The following is an 18,719-nucleotide window of genomic DNA, read 5'->3' on the forward strand; positions in this document are numbered from 1 at the left end:
TACCTTTCTGGCACCTTTTTAGCACAGTTCATGCTCCATTTGTTTGGCAGAGTTTTTTGTATCCAGTTACATTAAACTTCCATTTGTGAATCTGAGTAGTTATTTACCCCTTTTCAGTATTTGTAATGTTATGTTGGAAGCATTGTCCTGCCTGGCAGCTGTTTGGAATGAGCAAATTTTGAAGTATTCCATCTTTTTGCTCAAATACCATCTTTTCTGTGAAGCTTTGTTGCCCACACAGTTTTTCCTTTTCTGCTTCATTTTCTCTGTAGCACTTTCTTCTAGTTTTGCGGCTTCGTTTGTTTTTGTACCTGGCTTCACCCACTAAAATGTCAGCTTCACAGGGACAGAGCCTTGTCTGTGTTGTTATTGCTCTGTCCCCACCACCTAGAACATAGTAGGCGCTCAATACTTGTTGAATTTGCTGGAAAACTGTTGGCTTGATGCCATCATTCGGCTTTCAGTGTAACTTGGTGAGATCTCAGTACAACTTTGGACATCTTAACTATCTGGAAGGGTATTTTGAGGACTGATTTAAAAGGTTGTATATACTAGTACTGATATTGAGTTATATACCAGAAAATGTGAGAACATAATCTTACTACATCTGAATGAAATAATGTAAGACCTTCAGGGGCACCTAGCTGGCTCAGTCAGAGGAGTGTACGACTCTTGATCTCAGGGTCATAAGTTTGAGCCCCACGTTGGGTGTAGAGATTACTTAAAGGAAAACAAGAGTGGTACTACAGACCCCCTCTGCCAGATCTAAAAGAGTGTCAGCCCCAACCTTTCAAGATCCCTGAGGGCTCCATACCCCCCCCACTGACCAAAATTTTATCATTCCCTGTTTTCTTTGTATAGTTTCACTGCATATTTGAGTTCCTAAAGTAGATAGTGTTTTTGAACTTTAAACTATCTATATCTGTATCTTTGAGACTTTCTTTCAGTCATGTGAGATTCTTGAAGTTCTCACCTGTGGCTATGATGCATGTTCTAATTCATTCTGTAATAGACTTCTGTTGGACCTTTGGGTTGTTAACACCCCACCTCCCCGCCCCCATTGCAAAACCTGCTGTGAACATTCTTCTACATTCTTCTGATACACATAGACAGAAGATTCTGCAGGGAATCTACTTAAGAGTGAAATCACAGAGTCCCAGGAATTGCACAGATTGAACTTGACTAGAATGTGAACAAAAATTTTCCAAGTTGTCGTACTGATGTATCCTCCCACTAGCACGGTAGAAGTGTTCTGTTGTATCTTCACTAGCGTGTCCTCACTGGCACTCGAAATCATCAGATTTCTAGGTTTTTGCCAGAGTGGTCGATGTAAAACAGTAGCGCGTGATGGTTTTACCTGCATGTCTTTGATGACTGATGAGATTGAGCGTAGTTCATGTATTTCTGGTCATTTGTGTTTGTTGTTCTTTGTAGCGCGGACTCAAGTCTTTGCCCATTTGCCCATTTTTCTCTTAGATGTTGGTCATTTTCTTACTGCTCTGTCAGAGTTCTTAATGTATTCTGAACCCCAAACTGTTGTCTGTCGTGTATGTTGTACATGTCACCAGTTTTGGGGCCTTCTTGTCTTTCCAGCACTATAGGACATTAAAGGTAAAGAAAAAAATCTTAATTTTAATGTGGTTAAACCCATGGATTGGACAGTGTGTGTGTGTTTTAAGAAATTGTTTCCTACTCAGAACTCATAAAAATATTCCCCTATATTGTCTTCCAGGGATTCCCCCCCCCCCTTTTCCTTCGGCACTTGTCTTTATAAACAGTCTGGAATTGATTTTTGTGTGTTGGATCTGTGGCAGAGATCCGAATTTATTTTCCCCACATATGGATAATCACCTGTCCTGGCGCCATTCACTGTCTCCTTCCTCCTTTTCCCACTGATCTCTAGGGACTTTGTTGTCATAAAATAGATTTCAGCATGTGTGTATCTGTTTTGGGCTTTCTGTTCTATTTCATTGGTCAGTTGATCTGTCTCCGTGCTAATAGTATCCTATCTTAATTACTGTAGCTTTATTTTTTTTTAATTTTTTAAGATTGTATTTATTTGTGAGAGAGAGTGCCAGTGAGCAAGCATGCATGGAGGAGGGGCAGGGGGGAGGGGGAGGGACCAGCAGACTTCCCACTGAGCGGGGAGCCCCATGTGGGGCTCGATCCAGGGACCCTGAGATCATGACCTGAGCTGAAACCAAGAGTCCTATGCTTATCGCTTAACCAGCTGAGCCACCCAGGCGCCCCTGACTGTAGCTTTATAATAGTTTATGATATATTAAGTAAATCCTTCCATCTTATTTTTCTTCAGGAATATCTTAGTTATTCTTGGCCCTTTGCAACTTGCATAAAAAATTTGAGTCGGCGTGTCATGTTCCACAAAAACTTCTTTTGTGATTTTGATTAAAATTGCATTGATTCCACCAGTCAATTTGGGGAGAATTGACATTCATTTCATTGAAACGTCTCATCTGTGAACCTGATATTTTTATTTTTTTAAAGTCCTTTAGGGGTATCTGGATGGCTCATGCAGTTAAGCATCTGCCTTATCTCAGGTCATGATCCCACCATCCTGGGATCGAGCCCCGCGTTGGGCTCCCTGCTCAGTGGGGAACCTGCTTCATCCTCTCCTCCCTGCTTATGCTCTCTCTCTCTCTCTCTCTCTCGCTGTCACCCTCTGACTCTCTCTGTCTCTCTCTCAAATAAATAAAATCTAAAAATAAATAAAGTCCTTTAAATGTTTCGAGAGAGAGAATGTGTGTATGTGTGTATATATATATATATATAAGTAATCTCCACGACCCATCGTGAGGCTCGAGCTCACAACCCAAGATCAAGTTTCATGTTCCACCCACTGAGCCAGCCAGGCACCCTTGAGTATGTATTTACTAATTTGCTTCATAAAGGGCTGCCCATCTTTGGTTAGATTTATTCATAGGCATTTTTTTTTAATGCTGTTGCAAATGGCATAATTTTTTTTAGTTATTTTCATTAGGAATATAAATCAGAGTAACAGATCCACCATATCATTGGAAATTCCTGTAGCATTTACTGTGTTGTTTCTAGTCATTTTAGGAAGGAAATGTGGGGTTAAATGTGTACCTTAAAAAATTTATAGGAGCACCTGGGTGGCTCAGTCAGTTAAGTGTCTGCCTTCGGCTCAGGTCATGATCCCGGTCCTGGGATTGAGCCCCGAGTCAGGCTCCCTGCTCAGTAGAGAGCCTCCTCCTCCCTCTCCCTCTGCCTGCCGCTCTGCCTACTTGTGCTCTCTCTATCTCTCTGTCAAATAAATAAATAAAATATTTTTTTTAAATGTTTTTTAAAAATTTATAAAAATGAGATGGAGTATGGCCTATTATAGCTGCTAATTAATGATATTTCTTTTTTTTAATAGGTGTCAGCTGTGATGCATGTTTAAAAGGAAATTTTCGAGGTCGCAGATATAAGTGTTTAATTTGCTACGATTACGATCTTTGTGCATCTTGTTATGAAAGTGGTGCAACAACAACAAGGCATACAACTGACCACCCAATGCAGTGCATATTAACGAGAGTAGATTTTGGTATGTATTTAACTCACATTTTAATGGGTTGTCATGTAGAAGTTTGTATGTATGTGCGTGAAAAAGTAAAGGCAGAATGTTCCAAGATTCTTGCCAATAGGATACATTAAAAATAACATGAATCTTTTATATTCTAAATAATTCCCTTAATCATACCTTAATTGTTCATGAAAGCCATTCAGAGATCTATAAAACTGACAAAGTAGGAGATGGAAGAGTGCCTCAGTAAAGAAGGAGTAAAGTCAATGGACTGTTCTTGCCAACAGCACACAAGTATTCTTGCTCTGGTTATCAGAAAGCAGATTGTTTCTACAGTTGATTAGAAGACCTTGTTAAGCCATAGGAAAAGCTATAAATTTCATGCTGTAATTTCTTACCTAGTCAGCACTTGTAATCTTTCTCTTTAGGGCCATCATAGTTGCTGTGAAGTAGTATCTCATGGGGTTTTGATTCGCATTTCTCTGATGGCTAATGCTAGTGACCATCTTTTCTTATGCTTACTGGCCATTTGTAGATCTGCATTGGAGAAATGTCTATTCAGATCCTTTGCCCATCTTTTAATTGGGTAATATGTCTTTTTATTTGAGTTTTAATAGTTCCTTGTATACTCTTTATACAAGTTCCTTATTAGTTGGATGATTTGCGGAAATTTTCTCCCATTCCGTGGGTTGTCTTTTCGCTTTTTTTTTTTTTTTTTAACTTAGGCTCCACGTGGAGCCCAGTGTGGGGCTTGAACTCAGGGCCCTGAGATCAAGAGTTGGACACTTAACTGACTGAGCCACCCAGGCACCCCGTGTCTTCACTTTTTTGATGGGTGTTTTGAAGCACAAAAGTTTTAATATTGATGATGTCCAGTTTATCTACTTTTTCTTTTGTTGTGCTTTTGGTGTCATATCTAAGAAACCACTGGCCAGTCAAGATCATGAAGATTTAAAACTATGTTTTCTTCTAAAAGTTTTATTGTTTTCGTTTTTACCTTAAGATCTTTGATCCATGTTGCATTAATTTTTGTCTGTGGAATGATGAGGTAGACCATTCTTTTGCATATGCATATCCAGTCATCCCAGCATCATTTATTGAAAAAGACTGTTCTTTACCCAGTGAATTGCCTTGGCATTCTCATTAAAAATCAGTTGACGTGAGGTGAGAAGGTTGGCGAGATGGGACAATGTTGGTCAAAGGCTACAAAGTTTCATTATGCAAAATGAATAAGCTCTAGAGAGCTGATGTATAATATGGGACCATAGTTAACAATATCACATAATTGAAATTTTTGGAGAGGATAGATCTTAAGTCTTTTAACACGCACACACAGAGGTAACTATGTAGGGGTGGTTGATACGTTAGTTTGATTGTGGTGATCTTTTCACAGTGTATATATATATATATATATATATCAAATATCAATTTGTGTACCATAAATATACACAATTTTTATATGTCTAAGATATCTCAATAATCTAATAAAAAAGAAAAGTTGGTTGACCATAAGTATGTCTTTTCCTAGATTCTTAGTCTATTTCATTGATTTATAGCTCTCTCTTTACAGCTATACTTATAGCTAGTACCACACTGTCTTAATTACTATAAACTTACAGTAAGCTTTGAAATTGACAAGCGTGAGTCTTCCAGCTTTTGTTCTGTTTTGTTTTTCAAGATTGTTCTGGGTAGTCTAGATCCCTTGAGTTTCTGTGAAACATTTTTAGGATCAGCTCATCAAATTTCTGCAAGGAAGCCAACTGGAATTTTGATGGGGATTGTTTTGAATCTGTAGGTGACTTCGGAGAGCAACGGTATTAAGTCTGCCAGTCCATAAACATGAGATGTTCTTCCATTTATTTAGGTCATCTTTGATATTTTTCAACAAAGTTTTGTATTTATCAGAGGAAAAGTTTTACACTTTGTTCATTAAATCTGTTCTAAGTATTTTATTCTTTTTGCTGTTGTAAATGGATTTTTAAAATTTTACATTTGGATTGTTCACTGCAAGTGTATAGAACAATTGGTTTTTGTGTATCAGTCTTATATCCTGTAATGTTTTTGTTGTTTATTAGTTCTGATGGTTTTTTAATGGATTTTTTAGGTTTTTCTCCTTTTTTTTTTTTTTAAAGATTTATTAAGAGAGAGAGTTGGGGAGAGGGGCAGAGGGAGAGAACCTTTAAGCAGACTCCCCACTGAGTGCAGAGCCCAAGGTGGGGCTCGATCCCCTGTCCCATGAGATCATAACCTGAGCCAAAATCAAGAGTCAGATGCTTTGACTGTGCCACCCAGGCACCCCTAGGATTTTCTATGTGGAAGGTCATGTCATCTGCTAATAGAGATGGTTTTACTTCCTCCTTTCCATCTAGCTGCTTTTCATTTCGTTCCTCACCTAATCACTAGACCCTCCAGTAAAATAGTGAATAGAAATGGCAAGAGTTGGGGTGCGTGGGTGGCTCAGTCTGTTGAGCTTCTGACTCTTGGTTTTGGCTCAAGTCATGGTCTCGGGATCCTTGAATCCAGCCCCATGCCAGGCTTACAGGGAATCTGCTCGAGATTCTCTCCCTCACCCTTTCTCTGCCCCTCTTCCTGTGTGGGCTTGCTCTCTCTCAAATAAATAATCTTTAAAAAAAGAAATAGCCGGAGTGGAAATTTTTGTCTTCGTTCCAGGTTTTAGGGGGGGAAGACATCCAGTCCTTCACCCATAAGTATGATGTTAGCTATGGGTGTTTTGTACGTGCCCTTTATCAGGGGAACAAGTTTTATTCATTTTTATATATTTATCCCCACCTACCCTAAAACCACCTGGCAAGTCTTACGCATATAATAAATGGGTAAATATTTTTAAGGTAGTCTAAATCTTCCTAAAAATGAATGTGAACAAATCTCTTATGTAGTGAATACTTTCATTTCCTCTTCCCACAAAAGTGATCATATCTTAAGTGTTTGTGTCATGTTAAATTTAGTTCTTTATAATGAAGAGATGTAGCATACTAAATATACTTGCAATTGTAATTCCTTTTGTGCTACTAATGGAGAAAAATAGAACTTGAGATGTACTAATGAGGCAAACAAATTATTTGCATAGACTATCACTAATTGGTCAGTTCTTCAGTAACGAGTTTGGACAGAGTTTGTCGTGGTAGTGCTCCATTCAGGTTAGCATTTTGCAAGAACTCAGTGCTTAGGATCCTTCTTGCTGAATGGTGTGTGCTTTAGACAAATAACTGCATCGGGGAGTTGGCATACTGATCACAGTCGCCTACTCTGAGCCCTTGTGCTCTTGTATTATGATACACCCTGCTGATTATTTTTTTTCAAGATTTTATTTTTAGGGGGCGCCTGGGTGGCTCAGATGGTTAAGCATCTGCCTTGAGCTCAGGTCATGATCCCAAGGTCCTGGGATCGAGCCCTGCATCAGACTCCCTGCTCAGCAAGGAGCCTGCTTCTCCCTCTCCCTCTCCCTCTGCTGTTCCCCCTGCTTGTGCTCTCTCACTGTCTCTGTCAAATAAATAAATAAATAAAAATATTTTTTTAAAAAAAAGTTTTATTTGTAAGTAATCTCTATACTCTACCGATTGAGCCACGAGGTACCTCTCACCCTGCTAATTCTTTGTGTTGACACTGGCATTGCTACACATACAGAGACAAAGAAAAAATAAATTACAGTAAAATTAGAACTAGATGTGAAATGAGAGGTGTTTCAAAATTAAATGAAGGGGTTGGTGCCTGGCTGGTTCAGTCAGAGGGGCATGTAACTGTTGATCTCAGGGTCGTGAGTTCGAGCCCCACCTTGGGTGTAAAGATTACTTAAAATTTTCCCCAAAAAAGAAAAAAAAAAACCCTCAAAATTAAATGAAGAGATAAAAAGTTACTTGCTTTGTTTTTCTCTTAAGGCAATAATAGCTATATGGGTAGAAAAGAAACTTTGGAGGGGTGTCACGGAGTTGTTGCATATGTGAGCAGAGAGGCACCTGAGCACTCCTTGACAGAGTGAGGTTTTTGGAGATTTCAGGCATTCTTTTGTTTTACATTATTGTACCATCTGTTTACGTTTTTATATATTTAAAAAAACACAATAATTATTTCTCACTACACTTCTGCTTTGTTTTTCAGATTTGTACTATGGTGGGGAAGCTTTCTCTGTAGAGCAGCCACAGTCTTTTACTTGTCCCTATTGTGGAAAAATGGGCTATACGGAGACATCTCTTCAAGAACACGTTACTTCTGAACATGCAGAAACATCAACAGAAGTGGTAAGTGAAGCATCCTTGTGTCTAAAAGGATGTGTTAAAGTACATTATTTCTACAGAAATAAAGCTAGGCGACTATCCTCTGTCTCCTGCTAAGTGGACTGATACTGTTGGCATAATAATTATTAAAATTGTCTTTTTACAGCAAGTTTTACACTTCCTAGGAGGCTGCACGTGTGCAAGATAACACGCTTCATTTGTTCACACTAGCACAGTATGGAATCTTGACCAAATTCAGGAGCCCTTAGCAAATGCCCTGTGAACAGGGTAAAAGCACCCCAGACTGCAGCACAGCTCTTTCTAGAGTATTCTTGCTACCTGCTTCATCTCTCTTTGTCAAGGAAACCTTTGTAAGGAAATCTTTAAATCTTAAGTCATTAAGTGTAGTAATCCATTGTCACATCTCGTAACAGACCACTTACTTGGTTTTCATCAGGTCAAAGCGCTAAGGTCCTCAGATGGTCCTTCTAGTCTAATCTTTCCCAGTGGCTAAAAGGCAAGGACCTAGAATAATGCACAAAGAAAATCTTGCCTTGAAAGCTCTTTGGATATTTAAGTCAGCGTATATTCAACTTTTAAGAAATGATGAAGTGTACCCAAAGAGTCCCCCTTCCCCCCTTTACCATTGGAAATAATAGATAAAGTGAGGGATGGACTCCAGGTCTGGAATTTGGAGAATTTGGCACGAGCAATTGCACGTTCCATCAACTAATAAGCCCCTAGGTGTACTCAAGACAAATTAGCTAAAACTCAAGAGAAATAGTGTGTCCAGGGACCCACGGCTACTAAGGGGCAGAGCCAGGGTTTGAACTCAGCCAGCGTCCCTCTGGGTTGTCCCTGCTTCACCATGGTGCTGTTTTAGCTCTGCCACGGCTCTGCTCTTGCAGCTGTGCGTAGGACAGGTTCACTTCTGTTCCCGTTTACACTGCTTAGTGGGATGCTTAAAGTCGCTTCGAAGATTTATAGTTCAAACATTTGGTAAATTTACATGACGTTTGTCCTCCAGCCAAATTTTACTCTCCAGCAGCTCAGAACTGCTTTCGTCCTGCACCGTCTTGCAGCCTCAGAGTACTGTTGTCACATGTTACTACTGTTCGTAATTTGTTCTTCTTACTCTGTAGAGGTGACTTTGCTTCCTTTTGGCACAGCCCCAGGTACTGGTCTGAGGAACAGGGACTTGATTGCATCTCTGCCCTGGTTGTTGTGGGAATAATTTGTTTTTGACTTAATTTCTGTTAAGTTTGGGTACTTTATTTACCTAGATACACTAGAGATATACTAGAGATACACTTAAAATCATAACTAGGCAGTAGGTCCTAGTGCGGTACTTTCCTCACCCCACCTGGACAGGGCGGCTACTCTACTTTCCACATCCGAAATGGGAGAATCTAGCAGAAAGTTAAGTCCTTTCCATGAATGAAAAACTAATTCTTTAAAATAGGAATCAGTAGCTCTGCCTCAGCAGCTTTGCCTTTATTTTTTTTCCTGAGAGTAAATACTCAGAATTTGTTTACGCTCCTCTGTACCTGACCCACAGTTTGGAAATGAAATACTTGCCGTCCACAGATGGTTTCATGGTGTGTCTCTCAGAGGTCCTGCTCAGCACGCGCCTTTATGAAGTTCCCAGGCTTTCAGCACATGGCTCAAGACAGTGGCCTTGCCATTTTTCGATTGGTATTAGTGGAGTATTTTAGGGATTGCTGCCTCCTCACTGGCCCTTAGTCTGCATGAACACCGCATCTGCCCTGTGTTTCCACCTGGGCATTTCAAGTGAAAAATGGCAAGCAAACAAGAATCTTTGCTATGAGGGCACAGGGTTAGTTCTTCTTCAAATCATGTGAGTCATGTCCTTCTCAGTCCCTGGCTGGCACTACGTATGGCTTCCTGACTAGTGTCCACACCGGAGGACTGGCGCCTATGTCACCGCAGTTACTAAATACTTTGAGTGCCTCTCTGTATACGTGTGGAGCCTGTTATCAGCTCTAATAACGTTACAGTTGTATGTGAATGTCCAGGTGATGTTACTAGGTGTCCCCTCCCACCCCACCCCTCACCCCAGTGTTTTGCCAAAGTCATGGTTAGTCAAACATGGAAAAGTTCTGGAGTTCAAGGGTGACTCATGTCATTTTAGTGGGGGACTGTATTCACATAACAACTGACTGTCTCTCCTTTTCTCTTCCTGTTTACATTTTTCTTTCTGAATGCTCAGTGTGCTGTCTTCGCTTTTGCCCCTGTGTTTTCCTGCATGTGTCCTCTAGGCCAGCAGTTTGTATCTTCCTAGAGGACTTAAGGATCTCACTCCTCTAACCAGCATCCATTTGGAACATTTAGGGGCAAGAGGCTATGTCACTGCAAATGTCATTGTCACCACTAGAAAGCATTTACTGATACCTGACACAGCTAGCAAGAAAGTCTCCTGAAGGTTAATTTTCAAAAAACAACTTTGTAGACAACTTTGTAACCTTGTTTGTATTTTTCTGTTTCCTTTTTCAGCTAGGGACTCTAAGGCCCCAACCTAAGATTTGCCTCCCCTTCTTAAGATTAATTTGCAATTACTCAAGAGACTTTTGATTTTGAGGGTATGGACGGAACCCTTCAAAGCCAGATACTGTGAAAAACATCTGCTACAGAATGCATAGTGAAGGTGATGACTAGTTCAAAATGTAGGAAGCAGATTGGGTTATAATCTCAGTCGTCTTCATGTAAACACCAAATAATGCTAAATAATGTGGTTTTGAAATTAAGCACAGGTTCTTAAAATCCCTCATACTTATAGTGAGATTTGGTAGATTGGAACAACTAACTGGATTTTGGTTGTGGGAAGAATTCAGAGGGGAAGGAGCCCAGCATGTAATTTTAAAATCTATCAATCTGGTAGTAGAAGTGAGCAGTCATTGTCAAATGGGATTGCAAATATGGATTACTGAGGAAGTAGTAGGATGGTGGAAGAAACATGGTAGGTAGAAAAGCTTTTCTTTGGATGTAAAAGGGCATTGAGAAGTGACTGTAAAATTTTTCTTAAATCTTCCATTGCAGCTTGCACTGCAGCTGACTAGAAAGCCTTCAGGGATTTTGTTGTTGTTTTTAGATGAAACATGCTGCTATGTTTCGTTAATGATATGTAGTTAATTTTTCACTTCTTTGTTTAATAAAATCTCTTGTAATTTATCTGTAGAATATTATACTTAAAAGATAACAGCACTTTTTGGTTTACCAGCATTTTCTTCCCACTTCCAGAAATTATGAACAGAACTATTCTGTTCGCAATTAACAGCAGGGCTCTAATAGGTCATTGCTGGGAAATTTTGGCTTTCGACTTTTCATTTGATGTATTTACTCATTTTCATTACTCTCCAGAATGGGGGTTAGGGTAGTGGCTAGCATTTAAGTGCTCTTCGTTTATGTTAATGATACATTTCCCTCCCTTTTTAATGAAGACCTAGATGTGTTTATAACAGAATGAATTACATTTGAAATAGCGTGGTGGTACTGTGTTCCATTTATAAGAAATAAAAATCAAGGAGAAAGAATGATTTTTTGGAAATTTCCAACAGTCTGACTTTAGACATTTTTGAGTAATAACTCTTGGAGCACCTGGCTGGCTCAGTCGGAAGATCTTGCGACTCAATCTCAGGGTGGTGAGTTTGAGCCCCACATTGGGGTTGTAGAGATTACATACATACATAAACTTAAAAAAAAATAATTCTTACAGAGAAAAATGATAGCATAAAAGGACCTTTAAGTTTTTTTTAGTAATTCAGAATAATCGGCTTTAGCTGATAATTTACTTAATATTTGAACAGTTGTTTGTCTGGAGCACAAAATAGAAATTATCATCATTGGGGCACCTGGGTGGCTCAGTTATTAAATAGCGTCTGCCTTCGGCTCAGGGCATGATCCCGGTGTTCTGGGATCGAGCCCCACGTCAGGCTCCTCCGCTGGGAGCCTGCTTCTTCCTCTCCCACTCCCCCTGCTTGTGTTCCCTCTCTCGCTGGCTGTCTCTCTCCCTGTCAAACAAACAAACAAACAAACAAATTAATTAATTAAAATAAAATAAAATAAATTATCATCGTTGTGGCAATTTGTGTATAAACAGTAGATGCATTTGATCTCTAAACAAGCAGGAAAGTATTAGATCAAATCTGCAGACCAGATGAACATTGGTAGATATGATTTATGCATGAAGGCTATGAGAAATGACATGTTTTAAATTGTCTATAGGACTTTTAAGACTTGATCATCAATATATCTATTTCATTGAGAGACCATTTTATTTTATTTTTTAAAGATTTTATTTACTTATTTGAGACAAAGAGAGTGAGCAAGAGAGAGAGAACACAAGGAGTGGGAGAGGGAGAGGCACACTGCCCGCTGAGCAAGGAGCCCTACTCGGGCTCCATCCCAGACCTGAGCCAAAGACAGCCACTTACCTGACTGAGCCACCGAGGCACCCTGAGAGACCATTTTAATATGTAGATCTATAGACCTAACTTCCCAACACATTTATTTCCTTATTAAGGAGCAATAATGGTGGAGTGAACCACAGTTTTTGCAAATCTTCTAATTTAATTTTATATACTTTCTTAAATATTATAATTCCCTGTTTACCCTTTTAATCAGATAACCAAGATAAAGGTAAGCATTTAAAAGCCAAATATATATTAAAAGAAAAAAATAGGCTTTGACTTCTGCTTACATTCTTCTTTATCAAAGAATGCAGTTGGATGCTGTCTGCTTTTCTGTGAACTAACAAGGGTATTTTATTTAATAATAGTGGAGAAATAGATAGGATTTGAAAAGTACAGTTGCTACAGGCAACCATATTGTCACTGCTCAGCTGCATTCAGCTAGAGAGATTGTAGAAGATTAGGGCTTGGTACTTTTATCATTTGTGCTTTTCATTAGTTTTGACCCCAAACACTTTCTATTTTATAAATCACCTTTTTCTATCTTTAGTGTTTGCCTGTCTTTGCACATTTTTAAATAATAGTTATTTTGAATACATTTATTTGTTTAAAATCAGATCGTAATACTTTCCATTTTAAGCGTGATAGAGCCATCAGTATCCCAGCAGATTTTTAGGTTGTGAGCAGGGAAGGAAATGTTAGGAGACACTTTGGGGGTTCCAGGTTTGTTCTGGGATAATCCTATATGCATGTGTTCAGATATTTTTAAAAGCTGTTTCTGTGAGAAATCAGTTTCTCAAGATGATATGAAAACCAAGAAGGGAATTACTTAAATTATTGAGAAAATGAGATAATAGCTTTTCTTGGAAGGGTCTGTGTGTGCTATTTGAGAGTACATTGTTATCCCCGGATGGGCTTTTCATTACTTTCTACTTTCTTCTTTGTTGAAGTTGAATTAAAATCCTGTAGGGGAAGGGAGGCAGGCAGTTTTCTGAATGGAAACAATGCCTAACGTGCAGGGGGCACTGGCTAAGACATCAGCTGTCAGACACATTCATTTTGAATTCTTTTTTTCTTTAGCCACTGGTCTGGTTTCTTCTTTGTCCTATGAAATACTGGTTTGTCTAGTTCAGTGTCCAGACAGCTAACTTCAGGTCAAAGAAATGTTTTGGAGGGTTTGTAGGAAGATTTGTAGGGAAGATGGTATAAAGATGGAGCTCTCCAGCAACTGTTGGCAAATTACAAGGTGGCTCAGAAATTCTTTAAGTGGGTGTCAGCCTTGTCTTTTCTCCTCCCACCATCCCTTCTTTTCCAGACCTGCCCTTCAGATTTAAAAAAACAAACGAAACAAACAGTAAAACAACAAAAACTGATTAAGAAAATTATTTGAAGACACCAGTCTTGGTATTCATAGCTGAGGTCATTTTTTTCTAGGAAGCTCTAAGCAAACTCGGCCTCACTTGACAAACTGGTTATGCCCTTGAGGAGAGGAACATACAAAGCTTCTGTCTTCGTCAGACTCTTAACTTCAACTCACTGTAAACAACATAAACCCACTAACTTAAGTAGAGTTTATGTCTGATTCTTCCCAAAAATTGTTGCTTGCTTTTAGAGCACTGCCTCCCTGGCCCTGTCCCCCTGCAGCTTTCAAGTTCTTCTTGACACCACTAAGCCGTAAGAGCTTCCCATTTTCTTTTCTTTTTCAAAGTCTACAAGTAAAATATATAGCTTACCCCAGGGTAGATGGAGAAAGTGGCACTTACAATGGGATTTTTCTTCTAGGTAAGTATGGGTGCTTTATATCTAGAGTGAATTGTGGGCAGGATAAAGAAAAAGGACAGCTCTGGGGCGCCTGGGTGGCTCAGTTGGTTAAGCGTCTGCCTTCGGCTCAGGCGAGCCCCACATCAGGCTCTGCGCTCAGTGAGGAACTTGCTTCTCCCTCTCCATGCACCCCTCCCGCCTGCTTGTGCTCTCTCTCTCTCTATCTCTCTCAAATTAATAAATAAAAATCTTTGAAAAAATAGAAGAATGTGATTAGAAAAAGGAAAAAAAAAGGACAGCTCTGAGTTATTTCTTATTGTTGCTAAATTATATTTTTTTGTTTTGTGAATTCCCAGGACATCAGCATACACATATAATTCAAATTTCTGTGTAAAGAAATACATTTAAGGTGGTAGAGCGTGCAACTCTTGATCTCAGGGTTGTGGGTTTGAGCCCCACGTTGGGTGTAGAGATTACTTAAAGATCTTTAAAATATAAATAAATAAAATGTTTTAAACCCAAACTTACTTATTTCTAAAGATTTTATTTATTTATTTGAGATAGAGCAACAGTGAGAGAGAGAGTAGGGAGAAGCAGGCCCTCCATTGAGCAGGGAGCCCAATGCGGGGCTCGATCCCAGGACCCTGGGATCATGCCCTGAGCCGAAGGCAGATGCTTAGCCAACTGAGTCACCCAGGCGCCTCCCCAAACTTAGTTATTTAGGACTTTGAAATCACATATAAAAATGTAAGGAAAATTAAAACTTTTGTATGTAACAAAAACTCCCTGAAGTTCTATATGCTGTTCTTCAGAAGCATGTGACAGCTCCAACATAAGCATTAAAATGGGGAGAATGGAGCTGAGAAGAAAAATAATTTCAATATGAAGTAACTCATACTTCATTATAAGTTAGTTTCAGTGTTCCATGGCAACAACAGAAAATTAGATTGTAATCCAGTCGAACAGTATGCTCACTCAGCTCTTGGGAAAGTACCTATATCTGTATTCTCATAGTGGATGGCTAAGGTGCAAATGGCTGTAACTTAGATAGTTCTAGAAGGCAGAAGAAGTTTATTGACCATGTGGCATAGATTTTCCAGTACTGCTTTGTTTATGTCCTCAAAGCAAAACTCCAGCGTTAAGTCTTATATTTATTATATTTGCAGATTTTATAAGATGTACTACTTTTAATTGGGCAGGAGATAAAAAACCCGAAGTTACCAGTTAGCCTCAGCAGTAGTTAGCTCAGTAGAATGTTGACTTTTTTTTTTTTTTTTAAACTGTAAGGACTAAAATACTGTGCGTGTGAAGGTTTTTTATGTGTCTTGGCTTTACATTCTAATAGCTCTTTTTGGATCATCACTTTTCAGTAGAAGAAACTCTCGTTAAAAAAATACCCCATTATATCGCAGGTGATCAGAAAAGTCTGCCTAACAGAACAAGCCTGAGATATTTCTAGAACTGAGTTTAAGGGGTGCCTGGGTGGTTCAGTGGGTTAAGCGTCTGCCTTCGGCTCAGGTCATGATCCCAGGGTCCTGGGATTGAGCCCCGCTTTGGGCTCCCTGCTCAGTGGGGAGCCTGCTTCTCCCTTTCCCTCTATCTCCTGGCTCGTGGTCTTGCTCTCAATCTCTCTCTCTCAAATAAATAAATAAAATCTTAAAAAAAAAACAACTGAGTTTAAGAGCCCTTCGAAAGAAGAGACATGAATTGTAACCCAGTTTGAATAAATAATGAGAAATACATCCCAGTTTTTAAGAGGAGATGAAATTCATAAGAACTTGAATGGTGGCAGGTTTACCATTGTTCACTTCTTGGTCATTTCACTATCTTCATTTCTTGATGATTTTATAACCCAGGCTATTAAATGAACACTGACTTTGGTACTTAGTAAATACTTAATGAATTAGATAGTCCATAGTAACAAAATTATACAATATAACAAATTTAACGAGTGAGAACTCAATTAACTTTATGGCCACCTGGACTTCATAGAATAGCTCCTTTACAAATGCATGCATTTGTAAAGAGTGGCACAAGAAGAATTGTGCTTATTGTAGTTTGGAAGGTGCCTGTATCTTAAATGACACTCACGAGGCTTTGCTTACATGTTTTCATTAAATTTATAGAGCCTACACATGTAACATAAAGAAGACCCCAACTTAAAAAGAAGCTATTTTTGTCAATGCCCTTTGGACGCCTAGCTTGAAACCAGAGTTTCAAGCTGCTTAGGGAAAGCCTGTGTAACCTAGTATTAGAAAGCTAGTATGGTATTAAACAACAGAGGAGAATGATTTGACTTGAAGTTGTGTTTTTATCTTTCTTGTGCTTATGAGTGTGTGTGTGTGTGTGTGTGTGTGTGGCAGGGGGGCAGACTTGCATAAGGATGAATAAGTAAACAGCTTTTACGAAGACAGTAGAGCTGTGGCAGTGATTCTTCACTACATTTTTTTTTTTTTTTTTGCTTTTAAGATTTATTTATTATTTACTTAGAGAGCACGGGAAGGGGGAGGGGCAGAGGGAAAGGAGAGAGAATCTCAAGCGGACTCCGCGCTGATCATGGAGCCCTATGCAAGGCTCAGTCTCATGACCCTGAGGTCACGACCTGAGGTGAAATCAAGAGTCAGACGCTTAACTGAGCACCCAGACTTCACTACATCTTAATTTTGCTCCAGAACCCGTAACTCCTCAGATACAAGAGCAGTACCTTTCATCTTTTCAACCATGACTAACTTCACAACTTGACCCATAGCTGTAGTAGAGAAAAGGAACAAGGAACGGGAAAAAGGAGAAGGAAAGTTCAAGTGATGACTGGACAAAAAGCAAAGAAACAGGAAAATGGGGGCTGTAGAAGGGTGTTATGTGAGAACAAGCATAGGTGCCTGAGAGAAATTAACTGAGTTGTTAGTTGTTAACATGGGAAAAGGGTGAGAGGAACACATTTACTTTAGCCCTATTTCTTTGCCCTCAGAAGAATAATGTCAGAAGAAAGTCTGTTCTAGATCATTCCTAGGTCAGTTATAAAGGACAGCTTGGAAAGGAAGATATTTACTGGCCTTTCTCAAGATAAGTGTTCATGACTGAATATGTCTCTCCAAGTATTAACCAAGAGCATTACATTTAATATGTGAAGTGTGAAGTATTGCTTTCTGAAGTCCCTAAATTCTTGGAGTAAGTAAGGCACAATGGCTGTTACCATACCAACTTTAAAACATGGCCTCAACCCACACAAGACTTTATGGCACATCTAAAGACCACCCTAGATTATCTGATGCAACTGGAGAATAACGCACAAGGAGTCGGAGGGCATTGTGACTTTACGTAGGCCTTGAAAAATGGGTATGATTTCAAAAAGTGGACAGAATGGGAAAGAGAGGCATTATTCAGAGGAAAGAGACAACACGGACGAAGATGTGGTTTTGAGAAAGAAATGTAGGAAGTGGAAGTTATGGTAAGTCAGTGAATGTTGTGGGAAATAAAATGGAATCAGCTGAGTAAGACCGGATAATAGAGAACCGTTAAAACCAGAACATTTGTCCACTTGGTTGGGTAGACAGTAAAGAGAAGGCTTGGCATTGGTACAAAGGAATAGCATTACTTTCTCCATCATCGTGCCTCGTAGGCTGTTATTTGGGAATGGAAGGATGGTAGAGCATGAGTGATTCTGTAGTTCTTTTGAGACAGGACGAACCTATTCAGAATGATTGTATGGATGAAAATGAATCCTCAAAAGGGCCCAAAACAGAAATTACAGAGAAGCTGTGCTGCCATAACCAGATCACGGCTGCCATAGAAATGGTGCATCAAACATTTGGGGTTACCAGAAAATAACCATAGATGACGATATAGGGAGAGCACAGCTTTTGAACCAGTACTCAAAAGAAAATATTTCTCATGGATGTAAAGTTAGTCAGATGAAAGAAATACATGAGTTTATCAAGTTTGTGATCCAGAAACCTAGTCGAGAAATACTAGTTGGCAAGGCAGTTATTTCTCTTAAAGTGCTTGCCATTAACAAGAAGCGCAGTATCCCAGAATCTGAGTTCAAGGGCAGTTTCAAGTGGCCTGGGAGGATGATGCTTCCGAGTGGGTCAGCCTCATGGTAAAGAACCAGTCTAGCTCGTCATCGGCACGCGCTGACTGGTGAGAGCCATCTCTCTAGTGCTGCGGTCCAGCTACGGGGGAAGCCACGTGAGGCGTGGGGCAGGTGGGCAGTTTTTTTAAGTGCATTTCTCTGTAGCAGTGAACAGAGTGGGCAAGAAACTTGCTATGAAACCCGTCCCCCGAGGAAAGGAGAAGAGCTCACCACATCAGGAGAACTTCCGTCCTCTGTCGTTCTTGAGGCGCTGCACGGTAGCCGGAGAGAGGATGCCCCGGCTGCAGGGGGTGTGACCTTGCTTTAGACCGGTTGGTGATTGCATGGGAAGAACGTGTGGAGTTCTCGTTTAAAAACAAAAACCGAGCATGCTGATTTTAGATGACTTTTATGTACAGAACCTGTCACAGGGAAAAATGTTGTATAAATGTAGTACTGACCTGGCGTACGTGAAATAATGACTGCAGAAGGTATGGTGTAGACATGGGTGACCACCTGTGGTAAGAATCCACACTGACTGGGGCGCCTGGGTGACGCAGTCGGCTAAGCAGCCGACTCTTGGTTTCAGCTCAGGTCAGAAGACGGAGCCCCACATCAGGCTCCACCTCAGCACGGAGTCCGCTTCAGTTTCTCTCTCCCTCTGCCCCTACCCCCTGCTCATG

The 18,719-nt window shown here is 39.9% G+C and overlaps 1 protein-coding gene across 1 annotated transcript in view; it reads left to right on the forward strand.

Moving 5' to 3' along the window:
- KCMF1 (potassium channel modulatory factor 1) overlaps positions 1-18,719 on the forward strand; it is a 70,745-nt gene that overhangs the window by 37,146 nt on the left and 14,880 nt on the right. Inside the window, exons 2-3 of the mRNA XM_026481758.4 lie at positions 3,398-3,565; positions 7,661-7,800. Coding sequence (XP_026337543.1) covers positions 3,398-3,565; positions 7,661-7,800 — 308 coding nt within the window. The remainder of the gene's footprint in view (positions 1-3,397; positions 3,566-7,660; positions 7,801-18,719) is intronic.

This window comes from Ursus arctos, unplaced genomic scaffold (assembly GCF_023065955.2).
Source record: "Ursus arctos isolate Adak ecotype North America unplaced genomic scaffold, UrsArc2.0 scaffold_8, whole genome shotgun sequence".
Taxonomy (NCBI): Eukaryota; Metazoa; Chordata; class Mammalia; order Carnivora; family Ursidae; genus Ursus; species Ursus arctos.